The 16893-nt window shown below is 49.4% G+C and overlaps 1 protein-coding gene across 2 annotated transcripts in view; it reads left to right on the top strand.

Moving 5' to 3' along the window:
• The first annotated feature begins 3787 nt into the window (after positions 1–3787).
• TMEM120B (transmembrane protein 120B) overlaps positions 3788–16893 on the top strand; it is a 34698-nt gene continuing 21592 nt past the window's right edge. Inside the window, exon 1 of one of the 2 annotated variants that reach the window (XM_037144338.2) lies at positions 3788–3991. In XM_037144338.2, coding sequence (XP_037000233.2) covers positions 3923–3991 — 69 coding nt within the window. In that variant the 5' untranslated portion in view covers positions 3788–3922. The remainder of the gene's footprint in view (positions 3992–16893) is intronic. The other variant, XM_037144328.2, reaches the window with a different exon arrangement.

Raw genomic sequence — 16893 nt, 5'->3', positions numbered from 1 at the left:
AAATGACATTTACTAGATCATGCTTGCTGTTTCCATTACATTCTACACCCATGAACAGCAGGCTAGGGATTTGAACATTTTTTTAAAGATTTTATTTATTTATTTTTAGAGAGAGAGTGGACAGGAAGGAGAAAGAGAGGGAGAGAAATACCAACATGTGGTTGCCTCTCACACTGTCCCCACTGGAAACCTGGCCCACAACCCAGGCATATGCCCTGACTGGGAATCGAACTGGCAACCCTTTGGTTTGTAGGCTGGCACCCAATCCACTGACTGAGCTGCATCAGCCAGGGGGGTTGAAATTTCTCCCAAACACCCGCACAGCCTTTCAGGAAATAAAAATTCCCATCAATTGACGTGATGGATGATTTCTCCCATCCGAGTACTAACCAGGCCCGACCCTGCTCACCTTCTGACATCAGACCAGATTGGGCATGTTCAGGGTGCTATGGCCGTAGACATGGATGATTTCTGTTACATTAAATCCACCCAGTCTTTTTCACGGCACACAAACGATTGGATAACTTTAACCAGTTTACACATACTACTTTGGGTTTTCTACTTTTTTACTTACCATGATTTCCTGTACCTGTTTACAGGCGTGCACTCAGTTCCCATAACGATCATTCCAACAGCCACATAGTGTTACAGGACGTGGGCGACGATGGCTTACTTAACCATCTCCCTGTTGTAGGGCACTTGGGATGTTCCCAGCGTGTGACTGATTGGGAAAGTGCTGCTATAAATGTCTTCGCACAAACTGCTTGTTAGATCTTTGGGGCTATTTTTGAGCAAGTGCATCTGTGGGAAGCGGATGAAGGAAAAGTCCCTGGAATTTTTCTTTTTCTTTTCTCTTTTGTTCCGCTCATGTATGCATCCATGAGTTGATTGTTATATGGGCCCTGACCAGGGATGAGCCCGCAACCTTGGCGTAGGGGACCAGCACTCTAACTAGCTGAGCTACCTGCCAGGGCTGTTTCCTGCCCTGCAAAGTGTGGCCCTCCAGCCAGCAGTGGCTGGAGCTTGTAGAAAGAATCACAGGATCTCAGGCCCTTCCTAGAATTGACTAAATCAGAATCAGCATTTTACCAAGCCCTGCAGGAGGCGGTTCATGAGCACAGTGAAAGTTGGAGAAACCATGCCTTAGGGTACTTACCTGTCAAGTAGGGATAAATAAAGGTTCTTTCTCATGAGGTCGAGTGAGCCTTGATGTATTAATACAAACACATAAAGCGTACAGAAGAGCATCAGGTACCTAGCGAGTACTGTGTGTTGCTACTTTCATGACTCTCCTTAGCTGGCTGAGCAAATTCTGCTGTCAGGGGCCCAAGTGGAGTTCCTGAAAGAGAACAAATAGGGAAGATGCCTCTGGCGGTGTGGGCAGAGGTTGGGGATGATACCTTTGCAACACACTTTCCCACTTACCATGATCAGAGTCCCCAAGAAGAGACAGATTCAGATCCAGTCCTGGAGAGCTGATGAGTGAGTCTGAGGGTGCTCTGGGCAGGAACCGGGACGGGGTGGCAGCCAGGTATGATCTGATACTTTTTGGCACTTGAGCAAGTACACAATAGGGGTGGGTGGCCAGCTTGTGTCATCAACAGATGGGCTCATGAATGATACATGTGGAGTCTGACTCCACAGAGAGAGCAGTCCCTTAGATTTTCAACCTGTGTGCCAGCTGGCCTGCAGACAGCTGCAGATAAGGTGCACCTGCCCTGACTTCCCTCAGGGGCGGAGCCAGCCTCTCCTGCTCACCTGCAGCCTGGGGCTGATGGACCTGCTAGGATTGAGCAACTGCAAACAGATGAAGGGGCTTCTTCTTCCCAAGTCCTCTGCTCGTTGGCACTTTATTCATCCTTCAAGGCGCTGTGTTTTCTTCATGATTCTACTAATCCCAATTAAATAAATTTTCTGTTTTACCACCATTTGAGTATTTTAGCTGATTTTGAAATCTTCAGAATACATTAAATTGGGCCTCTCAGACTCAAATGTTTCCAGGGGCCACAGGTTACATAAATACATGAAGTAGGACAGGCAACAAATGGTCATGGTGGGGACTGTGGCAACTGGTGAGTCCTGTGTAAAGAGGACACTGCTGCTCTTTCAGCCCATCACCATGCAGGAGTGTAAGCCCAGTGTGACCAGACTTTCCCACTTGTCAATAGACAGGAAAAATCTGGATTTCCATGTAAAATCTTTTCCTTTTCAATTTAGAAACAGTGACATAAATATTTACAGTGGCTTTATTCATAATCAGCCCAAACTAGAAACTACCTAAAAGTCCTTCAACCAGTGAATGGATAAAGAGTGGGTAAACAAACTGTGACACATCCATAACATGAAATACACTCAGAAAGAAAGAAGGAAAGAAACTACTGATTCATACAATAATCATCCAATCTCAAATGTGTTATGTAGACTGACTTCTTCTACTTCTATCCTGGATGTAATACATGCATCCCACTTACCTTCTCACCCAAAACAACCAAAAAATGGAGAACATACATAGAAATTTTATTTTATTTATTATTTTTTAAAATTTCCCTACATTTATTTTTTTAAAGATTTTATTTATTTTAGAGGGGAAGGGAAGGAGAAAGAGGGAGAGAAATATCAACATGTGGTTGCCTCTCACGTGCCCCACACCGGGGGCCTTGCCTGCAACCTAGGCATGCACCCTAGACTGGGAATCAAACCAGCGACCCTGATTTGCAGGCCCATGTTCAATCCACTGAGCTATGCCAGCCAGGGCAGGAATTTTTTTTTTTTTTAATTCAAGACACTGGACACCAATCAACAGAGGTTAGTCCTACAATTTCCCCAGCTTACAGGGGAAAAGGCCATGTGATAACAGAGGATTTGGGTGATACAGCTGCATGCTAAGGAATGCCAAGCAAGGATTGACAGCCACCATGCAGTCTCAGAGGGCGCTGCAGACACCTTGTTTTGTACTCTTAGCACCCAGAACTGTGAGACAATACACTGCTGTTGTTTAAGCCAGTCAGTTTGTGGTTAGGGAAGCCCTAGGACCTAACACAGGTATCAATTGAACTGAGGCTTGAATGATGAGCAAAAGGAAACGATATGAAGATTTAGGGGGAAGAATGTTCCACACAAGGGCAGGAAGAGAAGACACAGGGGCCAGAGGTGGGGGTGAGATAAGAGCTGTGACTGGAAAGCCAGGCAGGGACAGATCTTGAGGGAAGGAAATTGGGATTCAATTACCTTCGAGGTGGTTGTGCCATTTGAGTGACAAACAGCTGTCCAGATAGTCACCCAGAGTCTTACAGGGCAGGAATCTAGGATGTTATTAGTGGCAGAAAATAATGACAATGTGAGATGTCAGGGCCCTCGCTGTACTTCCCCGCCCTACTCGGTGACCTTGTTGGACACTCAATGTCAGTTGTAGCTTTCCAGGCTGCGGGCTTTGGCTCAGGCCAGGTGATGCCAAAGTATGGTGCGCTTTAGGGTCCCCTAAAACACCCTTCTCCCTCTAGACCCCAGACACCCCAAATAAACACAATCGAATTAATTTATATAAAGTAAGCTCTGCAAATACAGTCTGCGAACGAGTTCCCTAGCCCCAACGAGAAGACAGATTCTGGAGGCACAGACACATTCCCTAGGGGCCAGAGACAGACTGCAAGCTGCAGACGTCCCTGGGCGGGCGCGCGACACACGGGGGCGGGGCCACGGAGGCGCAGGCACGTGCGCATGCGCGCGGCCTGCCTCCCGATGAGGGGGTGGGGCGGGCGCCGGGGCGGGGCTGTGACGTCAGGTGCGCGCGTGGCTCCGGCAGCGCAAGAACAGCTGGTGTCTCCGAAAGCGGCCGGCGAGTGGACGGCGGTGGGGCGCTCGTGGCCCGCCGCGCCACGCTGCGGGAGCCGCCGCCGCCGCCGCCGCCTGGGGCCACTGCACCATGTCGAGCCAGCTGGAGGGCTGCGAGCGCGAGTGGCACGAGCTGGAGGGAGAATTTCAGGAACTGCAGGTAAAGCCGGGCCACCTGGTTCTTCCACTCTGCGATCTGAGGCGCAGTGCCTTCCCCCTTCCGACTCCCCCAGCCCGGGCGGTGGGCACCCCCAAGGGACTCCTGGGCTGTGGGTGTCTCTGGCCAGGCCGCGGAGGCCGGTGGTCCGCGTGGGCCAGCCCCCTCCCACCTCCCGGCACTTCAGTTCTTCATCCACTTGGGGCGCCCGGTCGGAGCCCCACTCCCCCGCCCTCGCACCGGCTCCTTGGTCCGCGCACCTCCTTCGCTGCAGAAAGTTGGTCTGTCGCCTCTGAGGGGAAGTTCCAGGCGCGTCCCTGTGAGGGAGGCTCGAGGGGGCAGCCCGGCACCGCGCTCCGCAGGGGTCTTCCGGAACCTCACCCCCGGCCGCGCTCCGCTGCAGCCCGGTTCTGCAGCGTGCGCTTGGGAGACGTTCCTCTTGAACCCATCGGCTGTGCGGAGGGAGCAGCGACCCCTGTGCCCCACCATCGGGGCTCTGGCGCGGCTGCAGGCTGAGTTCGGCGCGGTGGATGGCATCCGTCGGTATGACAACTGGGGCGCCTCCCTCACTCCACGGCTCAGAGCCCTGCGAGGGGGCTGCGGGGGCGGAGGTCCGAGAGCCCCCCCCCCCCCCCCCCCGAGAGAATGGCTTTGTTGTTGTGGGGTCCGAGCAGGAGGGTTTGTTCCCGGTGGGAGTTCTCAGAGGCCTCTGCCACCTGCTCTGCCTACTGGAGACGGACGCCCCAGGAAACCGTGGTGTTGGCCGAGGGGACTCCCGGGCCCTGTTTGGAGATGGGGCTGCCCCCTCTGCAGCTCGGGAACTGTGTGTGTCTCCTCAGCGTCGGGCTCTGCCGGTCTGAAATCGTTTCGCACACCGTCACCCAGCTCCTAGTCCTCGGCTGGAGCAGTGACCTTTTTCCTGAACGTGTAGCCCTTGTGTGCAGTTGGTTGGCCTTTTGCCGTGTCCGGGGAGGGGAGAGGAGATTGCCAAGGGTGTCTGTAATGGGTCTTTCTAGACAGGAGGCAGCAGGTCCGGAGGAGTAGAGAGAGGGGTGCTGGAGAGATGGGCCAGTTTTAGGCATGAGCAGAGGATACGGTACCCAGAACCGGAAGGGTATCCCTTTCTGGGTCTGTCCAGCATGTGTGAGCTGGTGCCCTCTCCTTCGATCTAAGGCTTGGGTCCCACCCAGTTCCCCAGGGACTCTTGTGGCTCCACTGCCATCAAGAAAGCACAGCTACTTCTTAATGCTTTGTCCTGCTGGGCTCTTATATCTCATCCAGCCATGGAGCCACAGAGGGGGTTTGAGGGTCAGGAGTGGGAGAAGGAGGTTGCCGTGTGGAGCTTTTGTTGTTCATCCTTCCTTCCCCTTGTCCTGCCTTAGACTAGGAGAAGGAGGAGGGGTCTTAACACTTCAGAACTGTGCAATTAATGCAATTAACAGCAATTAGACTGCAAGTCTTCGCAGGCAGAGGTCGCAAAGGAGACCGTTTGATTTGTCATTGTGTTCTCACTGAGTGTCTCTGGGCCTCAGGTGTGTGAGGGACAGAGGGGAATCGGGCATTAATTCTAGATTTCAAACCCTGGTGCTTATACTTAGCAAGGGTGTGCCAGGCGGAAGCTGTGATGTCGCCGGCTTAGTTCTTTGGCAGCAGGGCAGCAGGAATGGACTGGGCCCTGCCTCGGGGCAGAGAGACCCTGCTGGCCTTGGGCTTTGGTGGCAGCTGCTGGGTCAAAGGCCAGTGATGAATGGAAGGCCACAGAGGCCCCTGGGGGTTAAGGTCAAAACCACTATGTCTTCACTGAAGCTTGGGCATGCTAATTTAACTGGGGTCACACAGCAATTTACTGATCAAGTTGGGGCTGGATCTTAGTGCCCTAAATGTTCGGTTCATATGTCTGTCCTTGTGTTGGGAGCCCCCTCTCTATCATATTAAATGGGACAGCGCTGAACTGCTGAGACGAAAGTCTCTGGAAACATGCATACAAGTAGGGTGTACACTGTCCGTGTGTATTTATTGGACAGACTTTCAGTTATGAGACAGTTGCTGGGGAACAAGCAGGTCAGCATAGGTGGGCAGGTGGGCACTAGAAAGCTTAACAATAGGAAGGGTTTCTTCTTTTATTTCCACCAGAAAATCCTCATCTATCTTAATTTTCCAGCATCTGCTTCAGAATCTGGGATTCATGGGTTTTTTATGCTTATATCTCTTCGATCTCATCTTTCTGGAAGCAATGTATAATGTTGCTGGGTTTTACCTCTCCTTCCCTTTTACAAATAAAGGGAGGAAAGAGGAGGCTAATTTTCAGGCCCTGTAGGATCCGAAAGATCTTTGGAATTCCTCCTCCCCACCCCCCAAAGTCATAATCTCTGGGAATTTCCAGAGGAAAGGATCCGATTTCTTCTGACTGTGATTTGCATGTGCCAGGGCCTCCCTCAGTGGGTTCCGGGACAAGGTCAGGTCGCTATGGGGACTTTGCTTTTTTTGCCTCGTTGGGGTTTCAGCCTTGCCAATGAATTGAGCATGGCCCTGTGGCCTGTGGTAGGACCACAGAAGGTCACTTACAGACCCAGCGGCAAGTAGTTTAATGAGCCTTTTCTGCCTTGTCTTACTCCCCTGGAAAGCCGGCCTTGCCCCTCCCACCAAGGAAGGAGGTAGCTGAAGTGCCCTTTCCCTAAACCTGATCTCATAGTAGGTGGACCACTGTAAAGACTACAACTTTTACTACCAATGAAATGGGCGTCCCTCTCGCTACTGTGTATAATAGACATCAGGAGGGCAGGCTGTAGCAGGAAGAGAGTATTATTTCATTAAAACCCTGTGGAATGAGAAATGAGGCCAGCAATGTCTAATCTGATCCCCCAGTCGGAGGATTTGTGCAGAGCTGACAGGCATGAATGACTCCCTAGTAAATAATTTTGGTAATTTCAGTGTATTATTTTTTCCAAAAGGCTACTAAGTTGTTAGGACATAAATGCTTTTTGGTTATTTGGTCTGAGGACGCGTGAAAAGTTTACCGAAACACTAAAGAACCTTTGTTTTATGTGCGGATGGTAGTTCTGGTTACACAATTGTATATATCTGCCAAAATTCATTGAATCATACACCTGAACACTGGAAAATTCATATGTAAATTATACCCCAATAAAGCTGATTTTTATTTTATTTCTTTTTTTAGAATTTTTTTAAAAAGATTTTATTTATTTATCTTTAGAGGGGAAGGGAAGGACAGAGGGAGAGAAACATCAATGTACGGTTGCCTTTCATGCATCCCCTGCTGGGAACTGGCCTGCAGGGAACCTGCCTGCAACCCCAGTATGTGCCCTGTCTGGGAATCGAACCGTGATTGTCTGGTTCACAGGCCCGCGCTCAATCCACTGAGCTACACCCAATAAAGCTGATTTTTAAAAACCAGGACGTGGCCTGTAACATAGACCTTATCTCCTAGCCCTTTAAAAACTGTGGAAACTGGAGTGCAAAGAGACTGCGTAACTCACTTAGCAAGGGGCAGACCCTGGAGGTGACGTCAGTCTGGCTGCGCAGCATCATCACTTAGCTGTTATGTTGTCCTGCCTTCCAAGTGTCTGACACTTGTGCTCATACTTCCACTACTGCTCCCAAAACAGACATTACTAGTTGATCCTTACACGTGACTCAGAATCTTTCCTCTCCCAATACGGAATCGATGCGGTTTAGATGAGGTCAACTTGCCATCCTTGGGAGTATTTCCATGGTGATGAATCTTAGTTAAGCATACTCAGCATCCAGAAATCTTTGTCTGATGTTGATCCCTTGGAAAGAGAACTACATAAATGTAATCTTTTGAAAACTTCCCACCAGAGAAGGGCACAGCTGTAAGGTACCACATTTTGGTGGTGACCATGGCTCTGTTGCAATTTACTGGGTTGCCCACCAACCCCGATGCTCCTGGGCCAGAGCCCTGTCCAAAAATGCCAGGAGATTCCATCGGTGGCAGTTCTCACAATAAATGTTGACTCAGGAGTTCTGACTTCCAGTTCTGGATCTTACGACTCAGCCAAGATGCCTTGTGTTACGAGGGCATCTCCAGATGTTTCACGGTGTTCTGCAACCTGGAATCATTAACCTCACCTTCCCACTGGAGCAAAGCTCAGGGCCTCAGAGGACAGGACAGGTGGCAGAACTCCGAATCCTCCAACAGCAACTTGCTTGTTTGTGTCTTCAATACGCAGTATAAAAGAAGGGTAATCAGATGTGCAGGAAAGACGCTATGGGCATCTCAGCTCACCGAGCTAATGTTAGTGCTTCTCTGTCTTTTTTTTTTATCCATTATACATTTTCATAAGTAATATCTGTACTCATTGTTAAAATTTCAAACAGGAGATTTGTCCAATAATTTTCATAACCCTTGTTTATAACAGCTAAGAAACAGAAACCCAAGTGTCCATCAGACTGAATAATTCCACCGAACATCCATGGAGTGGGGTGTGGAGAGCCAAATGAATAAACTAGAGCAACATGTATCAAGGTGGATGAATCTTTTAAACAGAAAAGCAACACTGAGCCCTGGCTGGTGTAGCTCAGTGGATTGAGTACAGGCCTGTGAACCAAAGGGTTGCCCGGTTCGATTCCCAGTCCCGGCATATGCCTGGGCTGCAAGCTGGGTCCCTGATGGGGGGTGTGCGAGAGGCAACCACACATTGATGTTCTTTCTCTCTCTTTCTCCTTCTCTTCCCCTCTCTCTAAAAATAAATAAATAAAATCTTAAAAAAGAAAGAGAAAAGCAACACCGGAATGAAGTGTTGCAGATGAAGAGTTGCAGAGAGGGATAGACAGTGTAACATGTATAGTAAAGTGAAACTATGTATCACTGACTGATGCATATCTTTGGTCCAGATTCACTGCCGTGAAGATCAGGCAGAGCCCTGGCAAGAAGCGTCTCTGTCTGAAGGATCTCACCGAAGAGTTTAAGGAAGGGGCTGTGTATGGAGAGGTGTGGCAGTTTCAGGCCCCTGCAGCTGGGATCCTAATTCTAAAGGAGCAGAGGGTGCTGCTTTGGCAGCACAGATGCTAAAGGGGCAGAGGGAGGGGTCAGTCAGCAGAGCTTGGCCAAAGCTGTACCTGGGGAAGGGGAGCAATACTTGAAGACCACGGCCAAGCAGGGAGGAGGCAGGAGGAATCGATACCCCCAGCTCTCTCTCGGCCTGCCCTTCAATCTTCTGTGCTGGCCTTCCACTGGCCACACCTAAGTGGGGGGCAGAGTGGGGGGTCCCAGGAATAGAGTCTGAAGGGGTCAGCGCAGAGAAAGACTAAATTGATCTGGGGTTGGGGGCTGGAAATCACCAGCACAGGGGTTGGCCTCTTTGGGAGAAGGAGGTGGCGGTTCCACCCAGGAAGAACACACAGCGCTCTCAACCTTATGTGCACTATTCTTTCTTAAATGCAGCGTGAGAATTTGAGTGTTAATGTCGTGTTTATTTTCTGTGCTGTGACTTTTCTGTCCTTTTTTTTTTATACACCTGAACTACTTCATAAAATGAGCAGGAAACCACAACGTGATCCAGCAGCACCAGGGGCTTGCACAGAAAACCAGCTGTGTAGGCTCAGTGTGGGTTATCTGTGTGATTATGGCCACGCAGACATCAGTTACTGGAGGATGGAGGGTGCACTGTGGTCGAATCTTCTCGCCTAGAGAAATAAGTGTCATGGCATTGGATTCTTTACCGACAGTGTTTGCCTTATACTTACCCCGTTTTCTCCCCTCAGCTTTGTCTGTACGTGCTCGACCAAGCATGTTTCTTTTCTTGGATTGGTCTTGAACTAGACAGTTGTGGGGGGTTGGGGCTTGCTTGGGGCTGCAGAATGGGTCCTTTCTCTCACAGCTGTCTGTCTGCTCTGGTGCCCCCAGCACTCCGGGTTATTTTTAGAAGTAGCGACTGGGTGTGAGAGTCAGTCACGTTGAGTGAGCTGGTTCTCCCTGCGCCGTGTGCAGAGAACTGACTCCTGATTTTGGGAGAGCGTCTCCCATGATCCAACCCGTGGCTACCAAGTCGAGAAATAACAATAGTGGTTTGGCGGTCGAGTGTGTCCCTTAAAAATTAAACATACATTTACCACATGACCCAGCAATTCCATTCCTATTAAAGGGAAATGAAAATGTATGCCTACACAAAGACCGGTGCGTAATAGCCACGGTAGCATTATTTATAAGAGCCAAAAAGTGGAAATAACCCAAGTGTCCAACAACTGGTGAATGGGTAAACAAAATGTGGTATATCTGTACCAGAGTTTTATTATTGAGTAGCAATAAAAAGTACTAATACATGCTGCAATGTAAATAAATCTCAAAATGTTATGCTAAGTAATAGAAGCCAGACACAAAAACCACATACTGGGAGATTCTATTTATATGAAATACCCAGAAAAGACAAATCTATGAGAAGAGAAGGAAGGTGAGAGGCTGCCAGGAGCTGACGGACGGGGACCGGGTGTGAGCGTGATAGATACCGGGGACCTTACTGGGTGGGGGAATGTTCAAAAACTGGGGGTGGGGATGGTCGTACAGCTTGGTGAATGTATAAAAATCTTTGAATTGTGCGCTTAAAACGAGTCAGTTTTATGTGTGTCAATTATACCTCTCGATGAAGTTGTTAAAAATGGTTTAGGTTCGTAGGTTGGTAAAAAACAAACAAACAAACACACACCAAAAACCAAAAGAAAACCCATTGTGTTCGTGCAGTGGTCTGCACTTTGGGGTGACAGTTTAGTTACTGGCTTGATGGATTCTGTCAGCCAGGCTCCAAGTCCTTGCTGTTGGCACCTTTCAGGTGACAGTTGACCTCGGCAAGAGCTTGGTAATAATGGGTCCGAGGTTGGTGGCGTCTCCCTTTACCTGGTGTGACTAATTTTGCCCAGAAGGAAAGCTCTGTTCTTTGGCATCTGAATCTAGATTCTGACACTTGCCTCTCAAATGAAGACACTCAACCCAACTGGCAGAGCCAAACAGAACAAAACAGATGTTTGCATATGTAATTGGGAGCTCACAGGTGCACTGCCTTCAGGTACAGGCCGATCCAGGGGCTCAAGTGAAATCAACAGGGCTGAGGCCTTCATCTACCTACCTTTCCGTTCTGTTTTCCTCTCTGTGGGGTTCATTCTCAGGCAGGAGACGCATTAACTCTGGGCTTACATCTCGCTGCCTTTGAAACTAGTAGAAAAAGAGTCTCTTTCTCAGCAGTTGTGATGAGAGCCCACAGCTGAGTGTGGTTGGTTCTGAATGCCTCTCCCTGAATCAACCAGCGGGATCAGGAGGCTGGGGGTCTGGCCACCTGGCCTGCAGCACATGCCCGGGAGCCCAGAGCAGGGTCCACCGGCTGCTAGGCAGATCTCCTGGACTGAGCGTGGGGGAGGGAGGGGTCTCCAAAGAAACTGGTGGAGACATCACCCAGAAGGGGACTGGCTGCCTAGTCGGCAAAGACAACAGAAGGCCCCCATGTGGTGACTAGTTCCATTTGAGGCCACAGGGCCAAGGTTGACTGGATGAAAGGCAGGATCGGATTGCCTCAGCGCGGTTCATTCTGCCCCTGGAAAAAGCATCCCGACACACAGGTCTGTTGGCGACACCCTCATGGGCGCGGGTGAGTAAGGAACTCCAAGGGAAGGCCGGTGTCGCGCCCCCCGCACCTCCCAGAACTGCCCGGGGACAGTCCACCGAAACAGCAGTTGGTGGTGGTGCAGCGTCCGTGGGGAAGGGCCCGGCAGTTCCTCAGAGAAAATTAAACACAGGGTCACCGTGTGATCTCAGCAGTCCCACTTCTGGGTACGCACTCAAAGGAACTGAAAGCAGGAACTTGAACAGATATTTAGACACCGGTGTTCATAGCGATATTTTTCACAATAAGCCCAGAGACTGAAGCAACCCAGGTGTCCATCGACAGATAAATGGACAAAGAAAACACAGTGCACACGTACAGTGACATCGCGCAGCCTTGAAAAGGAAGGGAATTCTGATGTATGCTACGACACGGACAGACCGTGGAGACACGATGCTCTAAGTACGCCAGACACAAAAAGACAAATACTAGATGATTCTGCTTAGGTACGGGGTACCTGGAGGAGTCACGTGCGTGGAGATAGAGAGTGCTGGAAGGGTGGCTGCCTGGGCCTGGGGAGGAGAGGGAACGGAGTTTTGGTTGGTGGGTTCGGAGCCTCGGTTGGGATGACGAAGAAAGTTCTGGAGGTGGATGGTCATGGTGGGTACACCACCCATCTGTCACGTCAATGTTCCCCTCCCCCCGCTTCCTCTTTCTCTAAAAGCAACGAAAAAAATATCCTTGCATGAGGATCAAAAAAAAATTTTAATAGTTAAAATGGTAAATCATATGTGTATTATATCACAATTTTAAATTTTTTAAATGATTAAAATGCCAGATTTTATCAGAATTTTTAAAAAGAGCAGTGAAAGGCAGCTGTCACGAAAACAGTAAGGATCCAAGAAATAAAGGGATGACCATTCCCTGCCGCTGGGGGGACCCCAGCAGGTCTGCAGAGATGGCCCGGCACGGACAATGTGCCGCGCCGGGGGCCTGGCGTCCAGCTCCCCCACCCCACGCTGTCCTCCTCGTGGCTGGTAGACCCTGCACCTGGAGGTGAGGACAGGAGTGGACAGATGTGTGGTCTCTGGTATCAGAGAGAGAAAGAGAGAGAGAGAGAGAAACTGTCAGGAATCAAAAATGACTCCACGTACCAGGAAATAAAAGTATGGGAAAGCCCATGGATTTCCCGTCCTTGCCCAGGCTCCTGTCTTGGGGTGGAGCAGAGGAGGAGCATTAGGAAAGTGCCCGTAAGAAAGTAAATGCTGATGGCACCGAGTATTGGTGAGATGTGCACAACTGTCGTGTGCTGTGGGTGGGACTGTACATTGGTACAGCCACTGTGCAGGCAGTTTGCCAAGATCTGTTAAAACTAAAAACAAGCCTGCGCCCTCTGACCCACAATTCCATTTCTTCTCCCCAGAGAGAATCTTCCCCAGAGAGGTGCTGGCGTGTGTGCCCAGGGAGGCACTGCCACGGGTATTAATCAACAGTGCGTTGTTGGTTACGGTCAGAGGCTAGAAACAACCTAAGTATCCAGCCGTCGGGGAATGGCCTAAACAAACTGTAGTGTGTGCACAGCATGAAACACTGCACAGCACTAAAAAAGAATGAAGTAAATCTATTCTTATATGGGTGGATTTTCAAGGCATATTATTGAGTAAGAAAAGAAAGTTGAGGGATCATTCTGATACTATTAATATATTTCTAAAAATCAAAAGTTCTGGATAAGCTTTAGGGTATAAGCTATGCTGTTATAACAGAAAAATCCCCAAATGAAAAGGCTGAAATGAGGTATCTTCTCTCTCATAACAGTCCAGAGGGAGGTGTGGTCCAGGGTGAGGGGTATTCCAGTTATCCGCTGCTGCATAAACAGCAATAATTGCTTTTTGCTCGTAGGTTCTGTGAGTCAGGAATGGAGACAGGGCATCGTATGGATAGTTTGTGTTCTGTGGTGCCAGAGTCCCCAGCTGGGAAGACTCAAGAGTGGCCAGGATGGGTGGGGCTGGAGTCACCTGGAGGTTTCTTTACCCCTCTGGTGCCTGGGCTGGAATGACAAGAAGGTTTGTCATTCCAGTTGGGACTCTCGGTCAGAGTGTCTGCCTGGGTTAGAGTTTCCATACAGCATGGTGGCCTCAGGGCAGTTGAACTTTTTGCTCCAAGACTGAGTGTTTCAGCAGACAAGAGGGAAGCTGTGTGTCCTTCCATGCTTTTATTCTCATAAATTGTGTAGTGTCACTTTTGCCCTTTTTTGGGGGGTTGGGGAGTCAAACCAGCCACAAGACTGCCTGTATTTAAGGGGAGGGAACAGAGACCCCCACCTCCCTGCACGAGGAGTGCTAAAGGATGGGCAATCAGTTTTTAAACCATCGCAGGGTGGAAGCTCTCTCCTATGAGGTCACCTGGGATTCAGGTTGGTCTGGCTGGGAATGTACAGTGGGCTTTGCCATTCGTATTGCATAGTTGCCATATGCCAGCCAGACAAAGGGAGAGTGGAGGCCAAGCAGTTCCTTATGAAAATGTGGTTCAGAACTTCTACACACCACTTCTGCTTGCATCCCATTGGCTCTTAGTCATACTGCTACCCCTAGCTGCAAGGGAGGCTGGGAAATGTAGTCTGTAGGCCATATGCCCAGCTATAACTTTGTGGGGTCTATTGCTAAAATGATGCAAAGGAAAATAAATGTTAGGGGCAATTAGTTTTTGCAACAGTGTATTTTTCATTATGCACGCGCACATGTGTGTGTGTACACAAATAGGTCACCCTGGCTGGTGTGGCTCGGGTAGTTACAGCACTGTCCTATAAACTGGAAGGTCATGGGTTTGATTCCCTGTCAGGGCACATGCCTTGATTGCAGGTTCAGTCCCCAGTAGGGGCGAATATGAGAGGTGTGAGAGGTTTCTCTCTCACATCAATGTTTTTCTCCCTCCCTTCCCTTCTCTCTAAAACAGCACGTCCTCAGGTGAGGATTTAAAAAAAAATAGGTCTATATAAAATACAGAAATACATAGGTACATAGAATATAGTCTGGAAGAATATAGAGGAAAATATCTAGAAGAAACTAGTAACAGTAGTTACTTCTGGGGACGGGGAGAAGGATGGGGGTGTGTTCGAAGCCGACTCCAGCTGCAGCTGTAGTGTTTTAATTTTTAACAAGGGTAATGTCTTCATGTTTTACTTTGAAATTAAAAACTGAAGAGGGCCTGGTAAGCATCTGGCTGCTGATGTTGCAGTCTGGGTCTTATCTCCCGCTGGTGGCACCCAGCCCCTAGAGGGCCAGGAGGCGACACACCTCTTTATCTTCCAGGAGCCTCGGGGCCGGCCCCGCCTTCTTGAAGGCTGCAGTCCAGTCAGGGCTGCTCTGCCCCCTGCCTCCCCACTCCAGGTCTGGGGGGTCTCCTTGAATACCGGCAGGTGCTGGCTGTGCGGGGAGGGCTGATGGGCACCGCAGAGTTCGGAAGTGATGGAATGCAGCCTGTCTCTCCGAAGATTCCTTACCAATTACAGACAAAGCCCGTCACTGTGCAATGGTGAAAGTGGGTGGATACCACCCTTTCTGAGCAGTTAGTGTTAATGTCACAGATACCACGTCCCTCCTAATTGGAGACACTGAGGGCACAGTGTCCCTTTAGTGGCATTCTTGATCTAGATGCATAACTAAAATTCAACCATGGAGAAACAATGGACAAACCCAGCTGGGAGGATATTTCCCAAAACTAGATGGAACTCCTTAAGAATGCTGACATCAAGAAAGACGAAGAAAAGTTAGGGGCGGTTCCTCTAGAAAGAACCAGAGAGGCTACCAAGATGTGAACAGCAGTGAAGCGCAGGGGACCGAGTCGGGCCCGGAATCTAGGGGACTTGCTGTCGTCGGTAGGCAGGTAGCCAGGTATGAATCTGGATGGTATTTGAGGTCATGGTACTGTGTTGTGTCAAGGTCACATTGTCTGTATTCGATCACTGTGCTGTGGATCTGTAAGAGAATTTCCTTGTTCTTAGGAAATACACAATGCAGTATTTAGGAGTAAAGAAGCATGTTGTCTATCTAAAGAAGCTAACTAAAGAAGCTAACTCCCAAACGGTTTAGAAAAGGAGTAGGCAAATTTATGCCAAAGCCAAGTAGTGAGGATTCTAGGGTTTGCGGGCCATATGGTCTCTGTCACAAGTACTCACTCTGCTCTCCTAGTTCCCCGAGAGGCAGGCAATATGCAAATGAGTGGGCGTGGCTGTGCGCCAGTAAGCCTTACTTATGGATGCTGAAATTTCAATTTCAGATACTTTCACATGTCATGAAGTATTCTTTTGATTTTTTTTCAACCAAGGAAAACCCATTTCTAGCTTACTGTTCCTACAAAATCACGTGGCTGTATTTGACCTGTGAGCCATAAATTCCTGTTGCCTGATGCAGAAAAAGAACACACACACACACACACCCCACACTGCCTGGGACGGAGCGGCAATGAAGGAAACATGGTGCAATGTTGAATCTCGGTGAAGGGTAGAGAGGAGTTCTTTGTACTCTTGTTGTTTTTTTTAAAATTTTATTTGTTTATATTTTAGAGAGAGGGGAAGGGAGGGAGAAGGTGAGGGAGAGAGACATCAGTCAGTGTGAGAGAGAAACATCGAGCAGGTGCTTCTCACACGTCTCCAACCAGGGGCCTGGCCTGCAAACCCAGACGTGTTCCCTGACTGGGAATCAAACTGGCGACCTTTTGGTTTGTGGGATGACATCCAACCCACTGAGCCACACCAGTCAGGGCCTTTGTACTCCCCTTATAATTCTTTTGCAGGTTGGACACTATTTAAAAATAAAAGTTCAATAAAAGAGGGGCAGGATTTTCCTTTCTGGGGGCCCAGGAAGTGGAGACTAATGACACCGTGTGAATGCAAGGGACTGAGCCCTCCCACCTGGGAGCTGAGGGAGACCCGCTCACGGCGTTCTTCAGTGTCGCCCCGAATTGTTGCCTGTTCACTTCACTTTCTTTACCTCTCCCTTCTTTCCCGACTTAGCCCGCGTGCATAGGGGCCGGCTTGGCAGGCACAAGGACGTAAGCTCTGGCCTTAGCATTGACCATCCCCTTTTTGCTCTCCCTCTGCCAAATAGTGCATTTCTCCACCAGCCAAGAAAACCACTGCTTTAAATATATTCATTGGGGTATTGTACTTAATTTCATTGGTTTCTCCAGTTGTTGGCGTTTGTCTTCGATTTTCAGATGCAGAGAGGAGGGCTTATTTCTCAGCACGTGGTGTAATTTGGGGGAGGCGGGCCGTGGCAGGAGCATCAGGACGTTCAGTCTCTTGTAGTTAGTGTGTCCCGGGCCCTGAGGCCCTGC

The sequence above is a fragment of the Artibeus jamaicensis genome, unplaced genomic scaffold (genome assembly GCF_021234435.1).
Source record: "Artibeus jamaicensis isolate MK-2021 breed Jamaican fruit bat unplaced genomic scaffold, CSHL_Jam_final contig_525, whole genome shotgun sequence".
NCBI classification, from domain to species: Eukaryota; Metazoa; Chordata; class Mammalia; order Chiroptera; family Phyllostomidae; genus Artibeus; species Artibeus jamaicensis.
Note: the sequence above shows the minus strand (reverse complement) of the source record. Positions and strands in the feature narration are given on the sequence as shown.